General features: G+C 43.1%; 1 protein-coding gene across 1 annotated transcript in view; it reads left to right on the top strand.

Moving 5' to 3' along the window:
* The first annotated feature begins 2,851 nt into the window (after positions 1 to 2,851).
* The window catches only part of LOC105694555 (secretin receptor), a 29,256-nt gene continuing 5,126 nt past the window's right edge, over positions 2,852 to 26,981 (top strand). Inside the window, exons 1-3 of the mRNA XM_012415351.1 lie at positions 2,852 to 4,332; positions 22,104 to 22,194; positions 26,490 to 26,596. Of these exons, the coding sequence (XP_012270774.1) occupies positions 4,327 to 4,332; positions 22,104 to 22,194; positions 26,490 to 26,596 (204 nt within the window). The 5' untranslated portion in view covers positions 2,852 to 4,326. The remainder of the gene's footprint in view (positions 4,333 to 22,103; positions 22,195 to 26,489; positions 26,597 to 26,981) is intronic.

The following is a 26,981-nucleotide window of genomic DNA, read 5'->3' on the forward strand; positions in this document are numbered from 1 at the left end:
ATTTTCTGAGCTATTTTCGACAATATGGCCGACTTAGAAAGGAGGAACAAGTTCAGGCCGAGACGTTGAACGTTATTCCTCATTGCCAACGGAAATATTTACGCGATCGGCCGAAGTAAATCGAGATGCCTCGTTCCGATTATCGTGCTCGCATTAATCTTATCATCTCTCAAGTTCCCCGGCATCTTGGAATTATATTTCATACGGTCCCTTGACACGCACGTGGGCTCTCCCCAATTTCGAAAAGTGGACGACCACGACCGTGTAAAGATTCCCTATCGAGCTCTTCGATAATTGTCTAATATCTCTAGACCATATCCTCGCGTCTGTCCTCGGTGAAACAAAGGATAAGATTTAATTAAGAAGGATCATATTTTTACACCGAAATTGTAAAGTCAAAAATGATTGTACTAAATTTTCGACATTAATTGGTCGGCAATTTTATTACAACTAGGTGCTGAGAAAAACTTCCTCGATAAAATGTCTAGAGAGCTTTTCAGATACTGGGGAAGAATTAACAGATTATGTTCTGAACGTGTCTCGAATTTACAGTAAAAAATTAATCACACTTTTACATTAAATTTCGTTAGCATGTACGGTTTAATTCTAGAAATATTATCGGAACTCATTAAGTGTCACCGTTTTCGTGATTTTCAGTTCAGAGAGACTTTTACGTGCTTGGGAAAGAATGGAAAAATGGACTGCTCGATTTTTCTGGAATTCTGAAAGAATTTCTTGGGACATGCCGCACGTGCTGTGCGATCACGTGTTGCAAGTTAAAGTATCGTAATGTCTTACCAATTCCTGAGAGAAGTTCCGAAGTTCCTCTCGATCAATAAGGCGCAAAGTTAAAAAGAAGCCCGAGCTAACCTTCGAGTTAGTTCACGTGACGAAACAACGCTAGGGAAAATAGTTTTCCCCCAACTTGCTCCACTCCGCGTTTATATTTTCCCCTAGAGCCATATCGATAGATATATGTGCCCATAACTATGAAAGTGGTCTAAGTCAAAATTTAAAAAAAAATGAGTTTATCAGTTATTTCACGCCATATTATTTCAAACGAAATTAATTCAATGTAATTTCGAAACAAAAAATATATGACTTAGACCACTTTCATAATTATGGGCACATATTTACAAGCAGAAAGACATTTAGTCGAATCAACAAAATTTCTGTCAATTTAACCGTAAAATCAAGAAACTCACCAGTTTTGAGCTAATTTTCAGGAAAATGCAGACTAATCTCTAAAAAAATTCTGAGGGAAAATTAATTACCGGGAACATTACCCCGAAAGGGTGGCAAATTAAATGACGAGATTAACGTGGAGACGTCGAAAAGATTGCAGAAATTCTGGAGGAACTTCTCGGGGACCTTTTTTACACGCCTTCCCTTTAGGACGAGGTAAAGGAACTGTACTGTATCGAACATTCTAAAATTACCACACAAGCCCTAGTCGATACAAAGTACAGGTTTTTCCCTGCACTTTGTATCGACTAGTGACAGAAGGCAAAAATATTTGTTGCGCCAATTTTTCTGAATTTTTTAAAGAACGCCATGTTTACATTTCGGAATATCTTCTAATACTTTATATTTGTTTCGAATCAAAGTCCCCCTGATATCAGGATTTTTCCCCCCTATTAAGCATCCATTCGCCTCCATAAAGGACATTAAAAAACCATGAACTCCCTCTCATAAAACCACGGAATGCCCTCGATCATTCAGCAACCCTAATCCCTTCAAACCAGACGATCCCATTCGTCAATTTTCCTTGTTCAATTTCGCCCGAAAAGGAAAGAAAGCTTTCACCCCCCCTTAAAATTCCGCCTCAAAGTATGACAACCCGTATGACCTATTCAATTTATTACCAGGTTAAAAAACGTTGCCGAGGAGAATTTTAGCGATCAATCAACGCATACGTCAATTTTCTCCTGAATTTCCGCCCCCAAAAGTGAAGTCGATCCTAACCTCCACCAGATATGAGACCTATAGGACATATCGACGCAAACCCATCCATTCCCTTAATAATCTTATGAAGACAGGCAAAAATATCATTCGCCTATTTTTGGATATCATATGCATTTCAAAACTTTTACCACACATAATGACTGATAACCGCCGGTTATAGTCCATCCAAGATGGCGTCGGCATAAATCCCACCGCGCAGACACCTAATTTATCTAACATCAGTAATAATTCGTACATTCACGATTCATTTTAAATAATATCGCTCAAGAGTAACGCTGTATAATTTTACTACACGTAACGACTAATACCTTAACCGCCGGTTATAGTCCATCCAAGATGGCGTCGGCATAAATCCCACCGCGCAGACACCTAATTTATCTAACATCAATAATAATTCGTATATTCACGATTCATTTAAACAATATCGCTCAAGAGTAACGCTGTATAATTTTACTACACGTAACGACTAATACGTTAACCGCCGGTTATAGTCCATCCAAGATGGCGGCGGCATAAATCCCGGCGCCAAGCCGAGCGCGCAGATCCGCGCCGTTAACTATTACGGATAGCTCTCCGGGAGTGGAGCATTTTGTCAACTCTCGCTGGCTATATTTCCTTCGAGTTTGCTTATTCCTTTTTTCCTGCGTGCAGTCCCATTGAGCGGTAAATGGACCGATGGCCCCGCGGGTCGCGATTACGAGCGCCGTTCACGCGTGCCGGCGGGGCGGCTCCGGTGAGAAGCAACAGTTGGTGGGGGTGCGAAAGCGCGAGAGAGACCGACGCAGCGGCGCCCCCGGCCGCGCGAGAGAGAGGGCGCGCGCCTCGCGAGTCGCCCGGCGTGCGTAAGATCTGCCGACATATAGTCGCACGGCGGAATGTAGTCGCGTCGAGGCTACGTCCAACCGCGGTCGACGCTCGTCTGCTCCGTCGGTAAGGGCGATCCCTCGACGCATCGGCTATTCGCTGTTAATTTATAACCGCCCCTCCCGGTAATAATTCTCAGTGAAATTGGAGATTTCCACGAATCTTACTAGACATTTAATGGAAATGTGGAATAATATGGGAAGCTGAAATTAAAAAAAAAAACAAAATGGAGTGTCGAGATATTTACAATGGTTAAAATCTGAAGAACGGACGCTTATCTTTAGGACAGGGGTAACGAAAAGTGACCCTCTTAAAAAGTGAAGAAGAAAGCGAAGAAGCAATTCTGGGGAGAGGTTAATATTTATGATAATCGAAGTATCCAGGAGGAAAAGTTACTTTCAGGAACCGGGAATTGTGAGTAACGGGACGATACGAGGAGTTAAGGAAGAGGGAAAAAGTCAGTCTCTTCGTGGCGATGAAGAAACGATGAAACGGACTCCGGTGATTGATATCCCAGGATTTTTGGTATGGCACTTAAAATATTTCTGATTGTCGAAATATGGAGAAAAGAATTATGTTTAAGAGAAGAAACTATGCAGTGGACCGGAGGGATCGTAATTCCGAATTTTTGGACGACTCTTTCGCATCGGTAGGATCGATTGGACCTGTACTTGTTGCAAGGAGCTTAGAAACTTTTTGTCATTTATATGGGAAATAAAGAGGAGAAAGTGTCGAGTTATTATTTATTTGCCCCGAGTTTTCGAGTCGTGGCGGAAGGTGGGACCAGGCGATACGGAAGCAAGAGATACGTGTATCAACGACCGCAGGAGTAGAAACACTCTGTGGAGTAATCCGTTGAGTAATCGTAAACTCGGCGTAATTGAGCGAATCTCATTGAAGAAAAAAGGCAAAACACCGCGAGCTGATAGAAGAGAAAATGGAAGACCGCGAGTCGAACTCAATGAGACTCGTCCGAAAAATGTAAAAAATTCCAAAAATTCTGACGGATCAATCGCAAAGCCCGTAAATACCAAAATACATCTCGAACACCAAGAAAGTGTTAATCGAATTGATAAAGAAGTTCCTAAAAAAAAGAAGTGTTCCTCTGTCCCTCGATGATCAACGACGAGGAACTTGGAATAAATGAATGGCACTGAATTTGAAGAAAAAATAAATAAATAAAAAAACCTGGGATTACTCGAGAGGTACTATCCGTGATTTCCTCCGAGATACCATCGATATCTCGAAGATACCTAAATGGCGCAGTAAGCATTCTTCGAGATCGATATCGATGATATTTCCAGTACTTGACTACTTGACTGTCATCGTTTGTGGTACCTATATAGTGAACGTTACTCGGCACTTACACTCCAGAGACTCGAGGCAACTGTGAAATATTTACACAATTCGTTTTACTCAAAATCCACCTTATCAAAGGAAGACATTTCACCCCGAAAGGCTGATCTCTTCGATCCTGGAGAACATCCCGAAAACGCCATGACGGTGAGTACGAAGCAAAATTGAAAAGCTAGTTTTAGTATTCAAATTCCCCAATTTTTCGGACTTTCTTCGAACAACTTCTAACACCAAGGACATAAAAAGTAGATTGCACCGGGAGAAAGTTAATTAAAATCTCGTGATCCCGAAGCGAGAATTATGTAGATTGCATAAATCAATGTTCGTAAAGCGGGACGTAAAGTTTAATGATCCTATCACGTCGCCCTTATCTTCGGCTGAATTAAACCAATAAATCGATAAATCGTGCGAATGGGAGCCGCGCTGACCTGGTGCGATGTACACTTGAAATCAGGATTAAATAAATCAGATCAATCGGTGTTTGCCCGAGAGATGAAGTTTCCGATCTCTCCCCGGTCATGGAATTCATTTACCGTGTTTTACATCCGCCTCTCAATAAGCCCGATAAATAGTATTAATTGGAAACGTGATATTCCGATTTATCACGGTTCACTCATTGATATTAAATAGATCATTGTAACGCAGATAAATTCAGGAAGGATTATGGATGGTCCATTTACATTTTTGGATAACGAATTTTCAGACCGGAAGATCTAATCGCGTTTATCGGTGCAGTGCCTACTAGGGAGTTAATTCTTTAATTATCAAGTTTTATCAAAGTAAATCGCCAGGTACACGCAAAGTGTCTTATGGGCTAATCACTGAAGATCTCAGATATATTCTCCGGTGATAATTGACTCCTTATCGCCCTCTTTTTCTGCCCAAATTGCATAAATACAACGAGGCAGAGCGCAAAATAACATTTATCATCGATACTTTATTCTTCATCCTTAGGAAATGAAAATTAAATATTTTCTGGATTTGCTGGAAATTCACCTCCACCCTGAGAGTTAAATTACGCGAGTAAGAAATTCCTCGAAATAATTCGCCGGTAAATTACAGTGTTCTCGTGCTCGGATTTTTCGCATTGAATTCCCAGAGTTAAAATACAATTCCTTTTTCATAACCCTCCGTTAACATCTCTTTTACGCAGCCATTAAGCTGTCCTCTTCCCACTTAATTCCATCCCGTCTTGTAAGATAGAAACTGAAGCTCGAGCCCGAAACTGCGCACAATACTTGTTTATCCTTATTTCCTTTAAAAATACCACACTGATAAAAATCAATCGAGATTTACATACACTTTTACGCACAGAAATGTTTTCGGGTAACGAAGGAATATAAGTTCTCGACTAAATGATTTTTTTCCCCAGCGACAACAAACTATACATCATTTGATCAAGTAGTAATAAAAAATACATTTTTCACCATTATTTGCTAATCTAACAATTTTCTTCTAAGGGGAGTTCTCTCGTGGTTATATCTACGTTTTTCATGATCTTTGCCGTTAGTGCGATTAACATTACAACGCGTAGAATGTTTTCTCGGCAATACTTCTTTGCCAAGGGTGCAAATCTCTTTTAATTTTATTTTCGGTCCAGGTGAAATATCGTGGAAATTCTTCCCGTAGGAGTGCAACCTCATTTAGGTCAGACGCAGGAACGTAATCCATTCCGCAGTAGTAGATCCACGTTTGGGTCAGCCGATTCGAAATCCCGCAATTACCATCAACTTTTCCCTCGTTACCTTTATCCACCGGTTACCACCCGACAATAACTCCACCTTCTACCAGCCCTTTTCTCAGACAGCGTCTTAAAAAGTGAAAACAAAAAGAGGAAACAAAACAAGTCCACTTTGTGACCGAAGAATCGGATTCAGCTCCAGATTCCGAGGATTCCGGAAATTAAAAGAACAAGATCCTCAGAACTGGGTCAAACGGGCAATAAGCTTTTAACGGAAAAGTCAAGACTGAAATCTGGGATCCTCTCCCCAAGCCCCGAAAAACATCTTCGAAAATGGCGGAAAATTAAAAAGCCGACTTTTGACTCCGGGACTACAGCTGCGCGTCTTGTGACATATGTGCCCATAATTATGAAAGTGGTCTAAGTGAAAATGAAAAAAAAAATGAGTTTATCAGTTATTTCACGCCATATTATTTCAAAGGAAATTAATTCAATGTAATTTCGAAACAAAAAATATATGACTTAGACCACTTTCATAATTATGGGCACATATGATTCGGGCAACAATATATGTATATATTCGTTTCAGTCAACTAATCTTTTATTCTCAGTTAACGCACGTGCTGTCGAAAGTCGAGTTGTAAAAGGTGTCGCACTATCGCCGACACCTGCGGCCTCGTCGGAAAGAGAGACTCCTCGAAAACGTGGATCGTACCTGAGCTGCGAGGTCAAGACCAAACTGTCTGTCTCGAATTTTTATCGATATACAAACTCTTGATCGATTACGAAAGGTCGGACACGTGCGGATCTTCCGATCGGTTTCGAGCGAGTGCACTGCCGTCGTTAATGAACGCCGAGCCATTTTTCATTTTTTTTTTTTTTTCCTTCAAATCTCTTGAGAGTTTCAGATAAAACACGTTTTTGTCATTTATCTCTTATAGGAATTTCTCCTTCGGGCGTCGATCGTAAAAAAAAATCGCTTACCTCGGCGAGAAGTGCAAGCTCTTCCGGTAGGGACGAAAGTGCGACTTAAGGAGCCATTTAATGGAACTAAAATACTTGATTAGAATATCTCGCCGGTTTTGGTGGAGTTCTATGTCCGAGTGGACGGTATACCCACGAGGGAACCAGCCTGGCGAGAAATTGCATTACCGTAACCTACATAATCTACATAGACCACGGTGGAACGGCGATGAGCAAATTGCGGAGAATCGTAAGAACGCCTTTCCCGACTATCTCCCATGGTTAGATTTCGGTCAGACTTGGGGGAACTAAGGAAAATTCCCGGGTACTCGTTCAGTGAGGAAATTCGATTTTCACTCTTGTCACTCGGCGTAATGGAGCTTGGTTGCCGGCCGGCGCGAAAGGAATCGCGCTATCACGACTTATGGATATGGCTCGCGATAAGGCCGAGGAGGAGAAAATGGAAAAGGATATGAGAAGGAAACTGAAGTGGGTAGACGATAAGAAGAGGGATAAGAATCGACGATATGTGCGGCGACCTCGCCTACCTTGAAGAAAACTTCCTCCCTTAAAGGAGGAATTTTCGACCTTGTCCTTTATCGACGTTTGGATTTAATTAAACCTAATCGTCCATTTTATATTAATTAAATGAAAAAAATGAGGATATTAAATAACTGAAATCATGAAAAAAAAAAACGAATTCTATTCGACGAGGAGAAACGGACTATTGTACATTAGACAGGCCATGGAATTTACATAGCAGGTGAAATACCACGATCTTCAACTTCTCCTTCTAAATTCCATCTCGGTGCATCTCCAAACATTCCATCCCAAACCATGGACCAAATCCTGTTCGACTATTCGGAATATCTCAACCTAATTCTCCAATGTATAAGCCCATGTAAATTGGAGCACACCGTTGCTCCCGGCTCTCTAAACCGGAAATCCTGTGTCGAATTAGTCACGAAGCTGAATTATTAAAACCTACAAGCTAGAAGCAGGGGATGCAAGAAATTCTAAATCGTAGCATCTCGCAATCTCAAGTAAAAATTTCCCAAGCTGGTCATTTTTCTTCCCCTAAAATTCTCACTTCCTAAACAATAGCTTACACTTTACATGCGATGGAAATTAATCCCGAAGAATTTCTAAATGTGCTCAGTCGTGGATAAATATCTTTCAATATTCTAAAAAATTGTTTCACTACACGCGCAATAATAAAATATTTACTTGTAGGAATAACAATATCTTCCTGGCAGTTGCAAGAAATTCCTTTGCTGATTTAGCATGATTTTTCCTAATTTGATGTAAATGGAAATATTTTAGTTAGACAATCCTGCCCGTTATTTAAAGTACAAATGTCATTTTTTTTTTTCCGAGAGTACGTCGAAAATTAATCACGAGAAATTCCGAGAGGGAATAAATCTTTGAAAAAATTCAAGGATCAAGGATCTGCAATTGGTCCATTCACATCTGAAATGCACGGCTCCACTTTCTCGCCTCTCGGAAAATCTGTCCGCCATTATGTATGTATCTTGAGATTTTCCTGACTGGGCTCGCGGAAAAGGCGAATGCTCATTACATTAACTTTTATTTCCTCGTGTCATAAGTAGCGCTCCCAATCCGAGCGAAAATGGAGAAAAGATGAGTTACGAGGAAAGAAACTCCGCGCCCCTCTCCAAGGACGAAAACTTTTTATCACTATTTCATCATACCCGAACATTTACTCGTGTACACAGTGTGCCGCGCGTGTACATTTGTATGTACACGAGCAAGCCATTTAAAACGGATGAGGCTCGCCACCAGAGGGTGCGGAAGTATTGGGCAAATAAAATCGCCGCTTAAAGTGATTTCCTCGACGAAGTCGGAACATCTAGCTGCTATCGATCAAAGGAAAATATCCAGGAAAACGTACACATACATGGGAAATATTGACTTTGCATCCTGCATCGAGCAAACTCGAGCTTCATACGGCGAACTAAAATGAAGAGCGGTCGGACGATCACTCTAAATTTACCCTATTCTTTTTATTTAACACGGTATATGAAGCACTGCACGCAGAAAAATACTTAATCGAATCGATAAAATTTTTCTAAGTTTTTGTAAATTTTTGTAAATTTTTGTAAGGTTCATTATATAGACAATAGTCATTGCATTGAATAGAAAATTAAATACTTGGTTGACATGACCAAAGTACTCGCACTCGGAACTATTTTAAACTCCCTGCGTGCTCTTCGAGAAAAAAAAAAATGTCCTACCACGATATTTCATATAATCGAGAAAAATTATTATAATTCAACCGAATACCATTCTGCGTGAATTTTCCGCCAGATTCCGACTGTCTCTCGTCCTTTGATAAAGAACGAAATTTATCGGTCCTCGCTGGAGGGGTTCCGGAAAACGCAGACTCCCTGGGAATCCTTTAAAGCTATCCTTGCTCTCTTTTCCTTGCTTGTTACCTCCACCATGGCCCAGGAAATATCTCCCACGTTTTCTTTCCCTGATGTACGGGGCGAACAAGGAAACGCGATTACTTGACTTTGCGGGAATGCGGTAGGGTAATTCAATTTCGACAATTGCTTAAGATAAAACCCGAGAGTCGTAGGTACTCTCTTAGGGTTTTTAGTAAACCTCGGGGTTTGTAAAACGTTGAATTCAACGGAAGACACGTGGAATATATAATTAACCCTTTGAGGAAGGATTAACACGCCTGCAATAGTTGGCTCCTGCATATACCAGGCCAGCTTTCAAAGGGTTAAACCAACTTTAGAAACGCTGTTAAATAATCCCGCCTTGCTCCACCCTGTACTCTACGTAATTAGCATTAACAGAAACTGCCCTCGGCATTGTTTGACGAAATTAAAATAACCAGATGCCAAACGTCGCAGGGATATCTCGCTCTACGTGCAGAAAAATATTTCATTGGATCTATACAATTTTTCTCTGTACAATATTCCTAAAAATTCTGCGCTTTATGAAATTAATCAAATGCAGACAATCGGAAAATTTTGTCAAGCGAATCGAACTTTTTAGCGCGCGTAAAGGAATTTAAAGGAGTACTTTCCTATAAAGTCAGGCCGACTCGACCCTATGGAATTTATATTTATTGAAATTAATGGAATTTATATATTTATTTGAAAATTCAGGAGCGACTTTTCCGAGCGTAATTGGAATTTACGAAAATTGCGACGGTGAGGAAATCGTTCCTCTTGGGGAAGAAAACGTGAAAATCCGGGAAAGCGGACGTCGCGTCTGATATGTGATTGGAGACCGACTCGAGGGCGCTCGGAATCCCTGAGCAACGACTGGAAACTCGTCGTTGTAGAAATGCTAATGGCTTGTCGTTAAACCGGGGACATGCATCGGATATGCACGAGACGGGCGAGCAATTGCTTCGGGATGAAAAGCTCGAAGCTTCGACGCAACGCGTTGTAAATGGCCCCAACAATTTCGCGCCTCGTCTAAAATGGCCAATCGGTCGTTAAATTCCAGCCCGCCACCTCCTAAAAGCTGACTATTAATAATTTTCTGGAAGAAGTATCGCCCGAAATTGTGGAATAAAATCTGCTAAGACGTGTAGCGCTAAAAATGAAGGACAAAAAGTGTCTTGCTGTAAAATTTCTACACGGAGGAATAAATAACATTGAACCAAAGAAATGTTTCATTGATACTATTAATAAGAAAAAAAACATTTCTTTTGCCCAGAGTGAATATACCGATTTGAATAACACATTTACAACGGTAGTATTAAGTCGACTTCACAGGTCAAGTGCACGTGGCTTCGATTTCCCGCAAACTTAATTGATGCAATGACCGATGCGAAACATACGACTGCAGGGTTTAAAAATAGAAATCAATACGTATCAGGTAAGGAAATTGTTTCTACCGACAGCAATTTTAAGCTCGCGTTGTTTACACCGTATTAACTACGAGAACCGCGATGACGCACGCGGCGACGTCGACGTCCGATGTTTTGCAAATGGAGCACAGTTATTGCGATCAGCGATCGTTATTCCGTGGTTTCCTTCGCATCCGAGGTTTCCGGGAATTTTTCCAACTAATCGATACACGAAGTTTCGCTGTGCACGTTAAACGAAGCGATTAAAGTCCAATATAAAACGACTGCTGTGCGACGCGTCTTCGAATCCAAGATGGCCGCCGCTGGGGGTTTCTCTTGCACATCAGGAGGTCGCTATTTGGATACTTCGAAGGGTCCCCCGCAATCCCCGAATCTGCATCAAGCAATTTAACGATTGCGACGTCTCGTCTCGTTAGCCCCCCGGCTTACTAATTACCAATTACGAGGTCTCGAAGCTTACGTCGCCATTTAATTAACAACCCGCCGTCCGAGCACCGGCGTAACGATCGCCAAGGCTTTCAGGACGACTTCTTACAGGATCTGCCGCCGTTACTTTAATCTCCTCATTGAATTATTGTGTATTTATGAATGATTGTAGACCTAAGATGAATATTCCGCTAATTACCGGTTGAAATATAGAGAAGAAATGGGAAATTCGATACTTCTCTCTGGAGTCTTTTTCGTCGCATTGGGACATTTCGCCTGGCTTGGACAATCGGTTTTAACGTCCCCTGTAAGCGAAACGCCGAAATCGTCGCGTGACTCTGGACGATCCTTGAAAAGTCCACCTTCTTTGAATTGTCCCTAACCTCTACACAAACGCGCCACACGAGAAGATCCTTGAACGGACGCACCGATATTGATCCTTAATGCACTCTGGCGATTAGTCGAGAGCTTCTAGAAAAGACCGAACATAACCAAGAAAGGCACCGTATTTCGCGTTTCATTCCGAAAGCCCCGATAAAGTGCCCAATTTATCCCTGGTGTATCGACCACGACGATTCCTAACTTCCTCAAAGGAAGTCCTTTAACCCTAATCTGAAAGGAAATCCTCGGTTCCTAACCTCAAGGCGAACTTACGGCTGGTATCTCTTTGATAGCGGCGGATGTTTCGAATATACAATGGGAATTGCACCTAAAACGGATTTTTATGGAAAATCGGAAACAATTCAAGAGGAACGACAAGGACTCGATAGGTATTCTTCGTGATGGAATGATTCTCTCGTTGCCTAGCCTCGAGGGACGCCCACCTAACCTCACTTTATTGGGACCGTTGCGCCTAACAAGACCCACATTCGTCACGGATTCGAGCCTCATTTGCCGAGCCAATCATCGAAACGGTCCAGCCCCCGATCGTACATAACCTCCCCGCAAACAAGCGTCCAAGCTGTGCAGAGTGGTATCAGCTGACTCGCTAAACAGCCGCCATATTGATTCGCAATGCATCACGGGACTTAAGTGGGATCCAGGGAGGATTTCGGGGTTGCGAAAGGGAGCAATCGTAACCTAAGCGGAAATATACGAGAGTTACGACCGACAGGACTTTAAGGAACGAGATACACCCTAAAGAGCTTCCGGAATCCCGGAATACGAAAATCTACACGCGCCTGGTAGTTCCCACGCAAAATGCGAGTCTTCAAACTTGAATTTCCATGGGAGCGATCGCTTACCGATATGATTTTTTATTTCTACCGCCAAACCTTAAAAACCCATCTATATGGGTGTACCTTTAAATTGAAACCATTGAATGCGATGTTGGAACAGAAAATAATTTTATACACACGTTAATTTCCAAAATTTACGCGAAAATCGGTATTAATAAGCGATCGTTCCCCAGGAGGGGCTTTTTAAAGAGAATCTGGATTCGACCGGGTTCTCACGGATCGTGCAAGGCAATGAGATACTCCCAGACACTTGCGATAGCACCCACGTGTCCTAACCTCAAAAGAAGGCAGTTAATCTTTTCCTATCGACAACGGCCCACGTGAGATGAAATCAAAGTTGCCGAGACTTGAGCAGAACACTTGGTAGCGTTTCGCGCCAAGTATATATTGTTATCAACTCGTCGACTAATGATTAACACAGTGGAACCTTTTTTCGATTGCGGGCTTGCAAATCGCACGATATCTTATTCGGATTTGCAGAGAGAGGATTGACGAAGCCGCGCAGGGACCAATCCAGGGCTTCTCCTCGACACGAATCGAAACGAAACGGGTCACCGGAAACGCGAATACCTTTCAATCGGATTCTTAACTGGATTCGAAGCCAGCCCTATCTGGATATCCAAAGTAAGGGTGTCCGAATGTTATTGGTGCGAAACGCAACTTCATGAAAAATATATACGAGTCGCATTTCGCGGCAAACGGCGTTACGAAAGCATGTCACGTTCATTCTCGTTGACAGTCGCCTGTCTAATTACAGTGGGGAAAAAAAGGACCTGTACTAATTGTGGAAACAAGAGATAAAGTGCGTGATGGTCGTTTATCCCAAATTCCCTTGTCAAAAATGCGTTGGTAATGAATTTTTTTACTGGATGAAAGTCCTTAAAATGAAGTGTCACTCCACTTTTCGCGAACTTGGACCGTTTTAAGGTGAAGTGAAACACGTCGAGGAACTTGATCGACGTCGATGAAGAAGATTTTTCTAAATGCCTACGTTGCCGACGTTCGTTTTTATATTGACAGCTGGGTCGAATTATATTGGGTATTGTACCAATTGGCATACTCCACCTGTCGTTTTCGTACAATAATTATAAAGAAATCGAAGTAAAACTCCAAAAATCCTCTGGATTCGTGCTTTCTAGGGCCCTAATTGACTGCAAAGGGACACCCTGCGCCATCTGTGATTTCCAGGTCAATTAAATTTTCACTCCGAGACCTCGTATTACCATCGTTTTGGCATAGAAGCGCATACGACACTTTTTTTGCCTCTATCCCGTTCAAATGCGAGTTTATCGATTACCAGAGTGTTCTGAATTGTCGTAAAATTGTCCTGACAGAGCCGTCAATAATTGTATATTGATCGAAATATGAGAGCTCGACGCCATTTTGGTTCTGGTCTGGACTGAGTGAAACAATTTTTTTGAAAAATCCAAATATTCAATGTGTCAGGACAATTCTTAGACGATCAGGAGTGACGTGTCAAAATTTCGGACAGTTTGGTCTAATACCCTTAAAAAGAAGTGTTGTATTCCTATCGACCGATTTGAAGGGTGTTTCACTTCACCTTAAGATGGACAACCTAGTAATGTCGATCGAACGAGCTTTGCTCGCCCGTTCCAGGTGAAAGCCAAGAAAAGCTCCCTCGAGAAACGGTGCAACAAATGCTCCCGACAGGTCATCCCGAAGCTCCGAGACGAGCAAATGCACCTGCAGCTCCCTGCCGGGAAGCAAGGTCGTAGACTCGGCTACTTTAACTCTTTTAGCGATCGACATTTCGACAACGAGCCGCTTCCAAGATGGCGCCATATCGAGACGAAAAGGGTACGAAGATACGCCTCGACCTGGATAGAGCCATGGCTGTCGGGTTGACGAAAGCTCTAATAAAAATCCGACTTCGGAGAAGCTCTCGAAAGCTTTCGGAAGGCTACGCCAGATCGCTCTCGAGGATGCTGCGCACGTAACTGGCCGAGAAGAGAAGCTGTTCCCCTGAACCTCGAGATGCATCGAGCGATGCACCCCTGGTGGATTTTCCAGCTTTTTACGGACCTCTCCGCCGAACACGTGTACTTATTTCTACACCCGGTGACAAATGGAATTTCTGGGAGAAATTCATCATTTCCGCAAATCAAAGCGCTTCGATAAATCTTGAGAAATTACCCGAGCCCTAGCGACGTATGGGCGAAATTCATCCACACGTGCTGGCAATTCTCGACCAAATGTCGGACGCCTTTCGAAAGGAATGACTTAACTTGAGAAAATCCCTGGTTAATTTTAAATTGTATAAATTTATTATTTTTATTTAAATACCAAAGATTTGTAAGTGCCTCTCGGGGTATGAATGGACGGGGAGAAATTAATATATTTCTCTTAGGTTATGTCGTACAAGTACCCACGTGCGACGTCGAGGAATTGTCAATGGAATCGTCCCGAAGGATCGGTCAACTCGAGAGGCATAATCGATCGCGGAAAGTCGGGCTTCCGAGGGCACACGCGGAAGGAAAGAACCTTTTCAACTAATTGTTTGATCGGAAAGGAGGTGCGTCGTGCCACGCCTCGCAATTATCGCCAATCGCGCTAATCGAGAAACTAAGTCTAGACTTCCAGACAAAACCGAAAGAGATGCGCGAAAGGAAACCCCGGAGGAAGACGAAGGTCAACTTTCTGATTGTGCATATTAATATTTCCGCCGGGGGATATTTTTAAACTCCTTCGCGCGTCTGTTCGCTCCAAAATGGATCGCACCTTTTTTTCTGCCGAGCCTCGAAGAGAGACTTATGGATTATGAAACTTAAAATGGCGGTAATATCATAATGTATACAAGAAATTTAAGTATCTTAAAAACAACTCCATGATAAAATGCCAGATTTCATGTGCGCGTTATGACGTGGCAATGGATAAAAATCATGCAACTTCTGTCTAAGAGTTTAGGTAACTTTTGACAATTTTTAGTCATCTACGATATTAACTTCTCAATACCGCAGAGAGAAGCCGAAAATCCCGGAGCCAGATTTCTCGATCCGGAGTCCGGCTTTGTGTATTTTACTTCGGGAGGGTAAACAAACCTCCACCATATGTCACTTAATACTCCGCAATTTTATCGTCGGGTGCACTATAAAACCTCGACCCATTTCCCGTCTAGTTGCAAAGGTACTTATTAAGCCGATATCATAATTACCGAAACTGGAGCGCCTTAAACGATCCTCAAACATTTACCACGCGAAGCCAGGGAGTATTAACAATCTCGCGAATTCGTTAACCTAATTGCAATTATTGGAGGGTGATATCGTTGGGAAAATTCCACCGGCAGATATACTTTCCAATAAATTTCGAAAATCACGGTTCATCGCGACGAGCCGAAATCCATTGAGAAGATTTATATCCCCGTGTTAAAACAATTTATAATAATTTTCATTGCCCCATTTTCCTTCTGTCGGGCCTCGTAGAGCCGACTTTGCCATCGCCATTGTCGATCGATTCAATGAAATCCCGATAGGGACTCGCGGTCTAAAAACGAATGAAATATCTCGAGGTGGGAGTGAAAAGGAGGTCGGGGTATGAAAGGTTGAAGGTGGAGACCACCTACTAAAAGGTAGGGCTGACCTCAGAGCCTTCCAATATGCAGCTAATGAAAGAGCAAACAAGGGAGCGGTGACAACCTTCCCCCTTCATCGTCCTTTAACGACTACCTCCGACCTAACCACCCTCGAGATTTCGACGAAATTCTCACCTAATCGAAGGTGACAGCCCATCAAACTGATTGGCCCCAAGAAAAGCGGGAAAAATGAGCATTTTAAGGCGCAACTTTATGCGACACATTTTAAAATATTTAAATTAAACGTCGCATCCGACTTTGCGACCTTTAACCTTGCATCCTAACCTAGGTGTACCAAGATTGGCTAACGAGGATCAATGGTGCTCGTAATTCGATTTTTTACTCCGAGTCACACCCAAAGCGTGATGTGACTGACTTAAATGGAGATCGGTGGCGATGAGGCTGACCTCCTCGAGATCGGTCAAAGGGGACCATTTAAATGTGTCAATTAAATTTCTCTCAGAAGATTCCCAGTCGATGACCAGTCCAAGCCAGATTTAAACTGGAATTGGCGGACAAGTGCGATGAACTAAGATCAAGGGTCAAATTAAAGGGTCAACCATCGAAGTTCCCTATAAAAATTTCCCCCTTAAAATTTTCCCTATAATAAATCCCCCGAAAGTAAACCGTGGAAAATGAAGAGAAGATCGTCGCCGTGTCCAATTTCGTGATTTTGAAGGACCTGCCTTTGATCTCGAAAAAAACATGGCGGGTGGGGTCAAAGGGTCGCAATTTGCGGATCCTGATGTTCTCCGGAGGATGTTCCTCTCGGTTGGATTTCGTTCTCACGGGGAAATCAGGAAGGGGGAGGCTCAAGGGGTCAGGTGGCTTTTTTCCCATGGAAGTAATCAATCCCTTTTCACGTCGGCCCAATTTCAGAAGGGATGAAAATTCCGCGGGGGAAATTGCGAGTCTCGCGCGTGGGAGGAAACTTCGACGACTATGACAATCACAGTTTGCCGGACGAGAGTGGAAATCCCGATAGTGTCGTTATCGCTTAAAACGTTGCCTTGGGAAATCACTTTCCCGGCCTTGCCGAACTTCCTGCCGAGTTTTGGCAGATATTGACGGCGTTAATGACCGTAGTTTGAAGTTCGGCTCTCGATATTGACGAGAGGGTGGGAAACTTCGTGGTCCAGCATCTCCTGTGAATTCGAAAATATCTCGAATGAGTCTTAAGAAGATTCGCGCCCATTGACGGGATCAAAAGTACCCAATTTTAAAATAAATCCGAGAAAAAAAATCAATCATACATTTTTTTAGGAATCATATCCACTGTGCAGATTCACTGGATGCACACATGATTGACTAATGTGATCGAGCTGACTATGCCCATTGACGGGATAAAAAGTACCCAATTATAAAATAAATCCGAGAAAAAATATCAATCATACATTTTTTTAGGAATCATATCCACTGTGCAGATCCACTGGATGCACACATGATTGACTAATGTGATCGAGCTGACTATGCCCATTGACGGGATCAAAAGTACCCAATTTTAAAATAAATCCGAGAAAAAATATCAATCATACATTTGTTTAGGAATCATATCCACTGTGCAGATCCACTGGATGCACACATGATTGACTAATATGATCGAGCTGACTATGCTAATTGAATAATTCGATGCAACACCGGTGGCATAATTTGGACACGTTGCACAATCCTGCGAGCAACTATAATTAATTCGGAGCACTTTAATCACCGAAGTGCGAGTTCCTCGAGAAGTTCCGGACAGGATCGAGTCCTTGTTATAGTCTTACGAGAGACTTCGCTAATCCCCAGGAGGTAACGAGCCAAGAGATGATTGAGCGAGTCTTCGGCATCCTCGAGCCCTCCATTAAGCTCGCCTTAATATTTCATTAATCGCTGCAAATCGGGTCAGCAAACAATCTAACGCGTCCTATCACTCCCGGAATCTTGTACTGGACTTCATCGACGTCGAGCGAATGTCATAAAAAAATATGAAATAAATATTTCCGACCGACATAAGTGCCCTGCTGGAATTTTCGCGAGTCAATTAATAAGTTTACTCGTCAAGTAACGGGATTTATAATTAAAATTGTTACGATATTTCTTTTAACACAGTACAGAATTAGCCTTCGCGTGCATCTCGAGCCAATTATCCCACTTTCCAGTATCGGTAGATAAAGTCAAGTACTCCATCACGCGAGACTGGAAATTCTCTTCAATTCGGTCTCAGGGATTATCGAGGCAAGAATTAAGAAATAAGGAGCGGGATAAGAGGTGGAAAACAGGTGAGAGTGTAAAAAAAAAAGAATCGTAACGAGTCATTTAATTCCGTTTTAGAGCAGACTTTGCGTCACGATCGCCTCTCATTTACCTCGCTAATTACGTTGGGTATATTTCTTGGCGTGTCGCATTATTCCGGGATTTGCATAATCCCTCGTGCAGCCCACCATACGTGTACGGCAATACATCTTTGTAGGAATTGCAACCACATCCCGACCGAAGGGCTTCGCAGAAACTCCGAGTTTAGCTCCGCCATTTTGTTCGCGAGCTCATGAATATTAATCTTTCTAAATTACGGGAATTTTAACGCGAAAACGTCTAGCGATCTCCGCGATATTCGACGTCGATTAACGTTATAGGACATGTATGGATTTTTTCCACGACGAAGTGGCCTTCCCAATTTCAAGAAAATCTCATCCGGCGTTCCGCTATCATCGCGATAATTCAAATCACTCTCGACGTTGATAAATATTATTACGCCAGGCGGCTCCAGATCGTAAATTTCTTATCGACATTTTTCCTAAATTTTTATTTTTCCCCCATAAGTGGATTATTTTTGGCGTCGCCATTCGCCCCACGTGTCGGGGAACCATATCGCAAAAGCTAGCCGACAATTTGCATCTCGACGAAAGAAACTTTCGAGAAAGTTTAAAGCCCGGGCCTTCTCCGAGGTGAAAACAGCTCTTCCCTCCGAGGGAATAACTTTATTAAAAACTTCCTTCCAATTCGGATTTTCCTTAAGAAACGATCGAAGAGGAATCCACAGGCACACCAAGACACTTCACTCGACATCATGAAATGATCAATTTGTCAAGAAATTATCGAATTTTGTAATTCACCTCCGTGTGTACTGAAAGCGTGAGGATTTTATGAACAGATACCGTGCAGCCTTTCAGCTCTTGCAAAAGTTTAGCCGACAAAGTGGAGCTTTTTGGCTGTCGAAAAAATGTCAAGCTAGAAAGCGCGGCCACAAAGTCGTTTTCTTTTTCCGAGCATCTCCGGGAAATGGTTCTTCCCTCTCGCCTTTCGCGAGCTTTCGACTTTTCATTCAAAAGCCGCCTGAGTGGGATACTTGGCGAGCTCGTCGGCCAACAATTTCCCCTCCAATGAAAGAAACTTACGGAGAAGTTTCGCCCCTACGGGGGTACCCTTTCTCTGGCCGGAAACTCAGGAAAAATGGCCGGAAAAACCCCTCCATTCTGACTTATAACCTGATTTTCTGAAGAATTTTCTAACCGGAAGCGACCGACACCGGGCACGTATGGGGATCGGAACACCATGACGATTCCTTTGCGATATCCTAACAAAGTTCTAGGAGTTACGGCCGGCACGTGGGCTCGGAAATGTTGAATCAACCAGTAGATACGTGCGAGCCCGTTCGATCTGCACAAAAAGCTGTGCGAAGTAAACTAAAATTGAATTACCGGTTAAACCGTGACTCTCGAATATGACAATTCCAAGAGTAGACATGCATTCTCCCATTTCCATTAATTTAAATAAATTTAATTAATCGATCAAGCTCCTTCTCCCAGATGGGACCCAATCACTGAACCGAGCTTGCAAGCTTTACATCCTGCCTCCATCGACCTCGTCGAACGTAACGTTTAACCAGGAAAAAGGTCTCGCCATTTTAAATTAAACACCTTTCCGGAACATTCAATGGATAATTGAATTTTTTAATTACTGCCGGAAAATGGTCGCAACCGACGGGCGCCGTTAGCGCTCAATTACCGTGAAATGTTGAATTAAATTTAATTTTTTCATTACTCACAAAAAAAATATGTAGAGCCTCGTGCAGAAATTAAAACACAGCGGCCGAGTATCGCTCTTCAATTCAGCTTAAGAGATGAAAAAAAAGGAAGTTCTTCCTTCGTTACGAGCGAGGTAAATAACGCAAAGCGAGTTTTAAGCCACTTAGCGTCAGAAGTAATCGACTCGGAGGATTGGAAAATGAATTATTAATCGGCCGGATCTCGGGAAAAGTCTGGGAAAATTCGAGCCGAGTAGAATCGACGTCGACGTGGAGCAACAAGTGATCGTCAAAGATCCGACGAATTGCATCCGTTGAGAAACGTGGAAGTGCATTCCCGACGATGCAACACATGCTGGCACCGATTTCTGACAGGTTTATTTCCAGAGACCGACACGAGAAAGAGAAGCCCGAATATACCAGGGAAAAAAGGGCATTTGCATTTTTAGCAAAAGACTGCATTTTTAGCCTTGCCGATATTCAGGGTTAATTTCAAAATGGCCGCTCTTCCGCAATCCGTACCCTTCGGTAGGAGTAATTCGAAGCGGTTGCGGCCGATTTATCGAAATGCAATTACCGAAAGTTCTTCGTAAAGTGGCCTCTAAATAATTTCCCTTCTTGGGAAGAAATTGTTGTCTTGAAAAAGCGGTCGCTCTATTTGGAATTTGTCTATTCCGACGAACGGAAAGGGAAGTTCTCCAATTTATTACCCCGAGAGGAAGTGATAGGAGAGTGATCGATAAAAAGCAACCTGCGAGACCAAGAAAATGTAGGAAAAGCGTCGATCGATGGGTCTTGGAAAAGGAAATCCTATCGGAATTGTCCGCCGAGTGCACTGGCGATACACGAAGATCCTTCGATTGGAGAAACGATAAATTCACTCTTGCTAGGGTGATAACTCGCGACATTTCTCGTTAACAGACTATTTATATGTGCCCATAATTATGAAAGTGGTCTAAGTGAAAATTAAAAAAAAAATGAGTTTATCAGTTATTTCACGGCATATTATTTCAAACGAAATTAATTCAATGTAATTTCGAAAGAAAAAATATACGACTTAGACCACTTTCATAATTATGGGCACATATCATCTATCGATTCAAATATTTCTTCGAGCTACTCGAAGTATTTTCCACGTTTGGAGAACAAAATGTCGCGGAGAGAGAAACTCATCCAAGCAAGAACCATTCGGAGCGAGATAGATTTCGATCTGGTATTAAATCCCGATCCCCTTGATTTCGAACAACCTAGAATCGCGAATTCGCCATTCGAGAGAAGTAAGTAGAACAATTTAATGAAAATCCCCTAAAATTAGTAGCGGCCTTATGCAACGAGCTGCACACGTGGTCGCCGAGTCGGTGCATCTGGCGCCCGATCTCGCAATACAGGGTGTTCCGTAATTGCCAACCGCCTGTAATTTCCCCGGATATAACCAGTGCAAATTGCGGAATGCACTCAACCCTAACAACGTCCCCCCTAAGTCTCGCAAGCGCGAGAATTTCTCTCGAAAATCCCGACGCGAATCGGGCAAAATGAGTGGATCTAAGAAACATCAAATGGAGCGTAAAGTGAGATTTTACGAACGGGCTGTGGCGGCCATCTTGAATTCGCGAACGACGGCAGTCGAAGCGTACACGCGGCGTCTTTTTTAAATAGATAAAACCCATACAGATCGTGAAACTGCGTCGCAGAATATATTCAAGAGCATACAAATGACAAATGACAACAGCAAGTACTCTGTAGAAAATGGAATCGTTTTTATATCCGCTTAAATCCCGCGAGGACGCCGGGAACCAAGATGGCCGCCGCGCGCTCCTCGCCCTTACATCTCGAGCGTCTCTATCCTCCTCGTTTCTTCGTAAATCCTTGGCAAGAGGTCTCGTAGAAACCTTTCTTGAAGAAGCTGCTTTTGACATCGACCAACCCGAAGTCAAAGTTCCGAAATATCTCGGGGGGAAATTTCAAGCCAAGACCTTTAATCCCGTCCGGCATTGCTCCCCGACGCGGTGTGCGTGCAATACCCACCTACCCCGTAATTTCGACCCCATTTATCCGCGTGCGACCTCGTTAAACCTCGTCCCGATTGCGTCCCCGTAGCTTGCTCGTTTTTGCCTCGACGTATGGTCGCAACAAGTCGTTAATCGAATTCCTTGTTTCAGGACGACCGCGACTTCAATAGCCCGAGTATCCAGCAACAAATGCTGGAGCTCCAGGCTAGGCTCTGCCATAATGGGACCTCGACGACCTCAGGTGAGTCTTCAAAAAATACATAAGGTGATATGAAAAAGGGGCCAACCTCTGATAACAACTGAGATAAAAAAGAAATCACAGGAACACTATATTTTACACAAAAATGAAATTTCACAGGTGAATCGGTTCTCAAAGAAGGAAATCGTCTTTAGTGAACATCCCCTCGAGTCTCGTCGAGGATATCCTCGATTTCCTCGTTTTTCTCCATTTTCCCCATTTTCTCCATTTCCTCATCCCTGAAATCCCGCGAAATAACGTCTCGCTCTGTTTCGCGGGTGTCAGGAATTTCTTATTTATTTTCGCGGCCTTCCTTTTATCTTTCCTTTCTGTGTCCACTTCTTTCCTCTCGTACCCTTCTTGGCGGGAAGCAAACAAGTGGATATTTATGCACGGCCACCTCGAGATGATTCATCCAGGTGTCTTGACAATGAATCTGCGAGCAAAGACAAATCGCTGCTCGTGCAACGAGAGACAATGAATAAACGGCCAAGCTAGGCGTAATGATCGCCGAGCAATCGTTAATTTAATGTACCAACGACGGGGATGGGCACTGTAACGAGGTCTCGAATTAATTAGAGAGCAAACGCGGGTCGCCATGGCGAAATCGTTAGTTTATAAACTCTACGACATCGAGGACATTGAATTACAGTTAATTTGCGGCTTCGGTTCGCGGCCTGGGAAGTTAATGGCGGCGGGCGCGGGAAATTCAAAAGAACGTCGTAGAAGAATAAAAAGATATTAACAGGAGGCGGAGAAAATCGGAAAAATTGACGAAAGGCGAAAGCAAAGTATCCCGATTAAAAAATGAAAAAAAAAGGGCTTACATTCTTCGATCCTTTCAGATCGATCGCGATACGAGTACCGTGGAAATTTTCTCCGAGCAGGGAAACTGGAGAGCTTCATTTACCAAGGCGGAGATTAGAAACATAGACAATATTTTCCTCCCGAGCGTGAGTCACTTCGATAATAACTATTGGAAGATTACGAGCTTGCCTTGGATACCCTTAAGATATTTACGGAGTACATACGCGCCGAGGTAAAGAGCCATTACGCAAGAAGCGGCGAACAATCGGATAATCGTTGTTTGTCCCGAATTATCGGCGGCAGTTTTCTCCCGACTTTCCCCGGACCCCCGAAAACCAATTACCGGCTGTTCGACACAGATGGAAACCGCTTAATTCAATGAGTAAATTCCGCGGAAAATGCACTCGACCTCTCTCGCGTCCCGAAGAAAATGAAAAGCAAAAAAAATCGCGTCGGGATAGAAAACCCGCCAAGTGGCAAGAAAACTGGGCTTACGTGATAAACACCGCGAAGTGATTAAAAAAATCCGCTGCATGATAAAAATTTCATGACAATGATAAAACGCGCCAAACGATACAAATTTCATTCCCTCTCTCTGTATTCGCCTGATGTCAGTTATCGCAATTGCAGTAGTAATTGCATTTCGCTGATCCGTGTATGTACCATTATCCCTTGCACCATTATGCCTGCGTTATCAGCGTTATCACAACGAACGATCCCGTGGGCAAAAGCACATGCGAGATGCATCGTACCTCATTCCTATGTACCGTACACATACATGCACGTACTCGCAAATCAAATTCGAGTGGACACTGTCGGTGTCATCAATGGAGTGATAACCGGTGATATCGTTGCGCCACCCTCGACGCGGATCAGTAAACGTCCGCCCAATTGTCGTACATTAATCCACACCATTGTATCATCGATGCAAATACAAGTACCCGCGCATAATATCGATTAATATTTTATCAGTATCGTAATATCGAGATATCCCGCAATCGGCCTAATCTCGGATGAAAGAGATTAAAATTCGATACGCTCATTTCTGGACAAAACTGTGTGGGTCGCGACCACAATTGTGGTTTTTCTGGCCATCCTTATTTTTCCGCATACAGACACGATGATTAAAGAAAGCATCACGCAGGCCACCGATTAAAAAACCGACTTAAGGCCCTACACTGAAAAAATTGTCCTTCAAGACGCGACCAAACGACAATTATGCAGCACCGAGTAGTCACTTCTTGCCGCGCAATTTTACGCGCAATTTTACGTTAATTACCCTGGGTGCACTGTTAATTTAAATTACTCTCGAAAGCGTCAATGAAGTAACAGCTATTCGTTATTTCGTAGGGTAATTAACGCGGCCTTTTCGCAGGAGGCAATTTGGAAAATGGCGCCCAACAACAACAAAACGAGAGAGACTCTTTGCGATATAACCTCGCTGCGTAATTAGCCCCTGCGGTTAAAAGCCGAGATAATTCGATTAAAAGCGTTGCGAAGGAATCCGACAACGCGAGGGGAAATTTTATATCAAAGCGAACATTAAGCTGGACGCGGAAGACTTCCGGGAAAAGTTTCGCAATTCCGGAACCAAGATGGCGGCGCAACCCACGCGACCGGTAACAGGTGGCGAAGAGAAGTTCCGCAAAATTGGGCTTTCCCGGTTTTTCCAATGGCGAAAAACCACCAAGAGGGATATGAAAAAGAAGGAGAAGAAAGAAAACAAGTTCCCGGATAAACGGGGACGGCTTTTTCCGGGCGAAAAAAGAGGTCAAAGGCGAAACATGTTGCGCGCCAGCGGGTAGAAAAATGCGAAAAATCAGGAAAATGAGGGAAAAATTCGATCCACTGCATTTTCGCCTCGAAGGAAGGAAGCAGATTACGATATTCCAAGTCGCGGGTCAATTTACGCTATCAAAATCGAACAAATTAATGCAGGTCGCGATTTGGTCCCTATAGAAGGGGTTAAAGTGGACCGCTTTATTACAAAGAAAATGTATTAATATTTATTTCATGCGTAACGCTTTTATCGTACCGAGGTTCCAAGTTCTCTTTTTTAAAAATCCGTATTTTTCTACGGGGGTGTATAACGCGTATGCAAAGTGGAGAGCCATGGTGGACGCGATTCGTACGTGGAGTAAAAAAAAAATAAATTGCCCCTACTAAAAATACAGCCCATTAATCTGTCGAGCAACCCCTCGGTGAAGGGAGAAATCGAATCCACGTGCCACGATACGCCCAACGAATGACGTTAACGATGACGAACGTCGACGGATCGCGTGGGGCCCGATTTTTCGACTCGTTATTCCCGTAAATCGTGGGCCAATCATCCTTACAAAATCTCACATTAGTTCTTTCGCGTCCGAATTCGCGAAAGATTTTCAATCAAGTGGAAAAGAAAAAAGAAACAATTGCGAGCCTAATAACTAAGCGTTGAAACTACCACACTGTGATCGCCCTGATTTTCTTTGTATTTTCCTTGCTTTACCCACACGGAGTTATGTATACGCTTCGCAATAAATAAATTTCAATCTCCATTGCGCTTCCATTCGTAAGTAGGAATCCTGAATAATAGCATTATTTTTTAAACATACATAGAGAAGAACCGCACCGCGTCCGTGTAAAAGATGTACGCCGCGAATGGAGGACGTTACGGAGAGAACCGGGCTCGTTTTTACTCCCAGAACTCGGAGGACCGAACTTTTTTTTACATACGTGCACCGAAAACCATCCCGGAAATTGCGCCATCATTTTCTCTGCACGTGACGCGTATAAGCAGGAAGGTAATTCCGAAGCGGGGTTCGGGTTCCGGCGAATCGGGCAAGCCGCCATTTTGGATTTGAGAATAAAAGCCAATCAGTCAGTCCGTGTCAAGCTATGTTGCATAATAAATAAATCTCAATCTCAATATCCATCTGGATTACGTTCTCATTAGACGCATAGATAGGAATAGGAACGTAATTCCAGATCGTGATTCAGGTTCCGATTTACCGCGAACGCCGCCATTTTGGATCCAAGAAGAAAGACCCATCGACCAGCAGATGGCTGTCGTTTAGTCCTCGAGCTCGACGTTTATTTCTTGCATTCGATGAGCACTCTAATAACTCTTCCGATCCACAGCCTCTGGGAACGCCTCTTGAAATAGATCACGGAATGTCAAGAGTAATTCGCAAACATCTCGAGCGAGCCTTTCCAGGTCAGCCCGATATTGGAGACCAAGTGGCGCGGAAGCATTCGCGTCCTTTTCTTTAAAAAAAAAAAAAAAAGAAAAAAAGGACCCCTGTATTTTCCTACGATATAAATGCGATATAAATTCACTTTCTCCGTGCTCCGCGTCCTCCGGATGCTATCCGCAATGCGGATGCACCGCATACGGACGCAGGATTCCAATAAGCAAGCGATGCATCCGGTTTCTCGCGGAGTTCCTCTTCGGGGTGGATTTTATCCCAGTCTGCTCTCTTGGAATATTGAATTCCTCTTTTTATTTTCAGGTTGGTGCCCCAAGACTTGGGATGGCATCCTTTGCTGGCCTCAGACGGCTCCTGGGGAAATGTCCGCCCTGCCTTGTCCTCGTTACATCGCGGGGTTCGATCTTCAGGTAAACTAGGATAAAAAGAATTACCGTTCATCCGGACTTTACATAGGAAACAAAGAAAACAAAAGTATCTTTCCAAGCTGGAAGGATCAACCTTGAAGACACGGCGACGAGACCGCTAATTGCAATTTCCACGTCTTTGTCCTGGTTTTTTCGCACCTGCCCTCCCTGCAGCAGGGGGAGGTTCTTCCCTTCAAATTGGTCTATCGAACGAGCCCGTTCGGTGGAAATCCTCATTTCACGTAGAAAATAAAAAATTCATATTTCCTTCTTAGGCAATCCTTAATCCAGATCTTAAGGTGAAGTGAAACACCCTTCAAATCAGTCGATAGGAATACAACACTTCTTTTTAAGGGTATTAGACCAAACTGTTCGAAACTTTGACACA

This window comes from Orussus abietinus, unplaced genomic scaffold (genome assembly GCF_000612105.2).
Source record: "Orussus abietinus isolate OABI.00-Male unplaced genomic scaffold, Oabi_2.0 scaffold20, whole genome shotgun sequence".
Lineage (NCBI taxonomy): Eukaryota > Metazoa > Arthropoda > Insecta > Hymenoptera > Orussidae > Orussus > Orussus abietinus.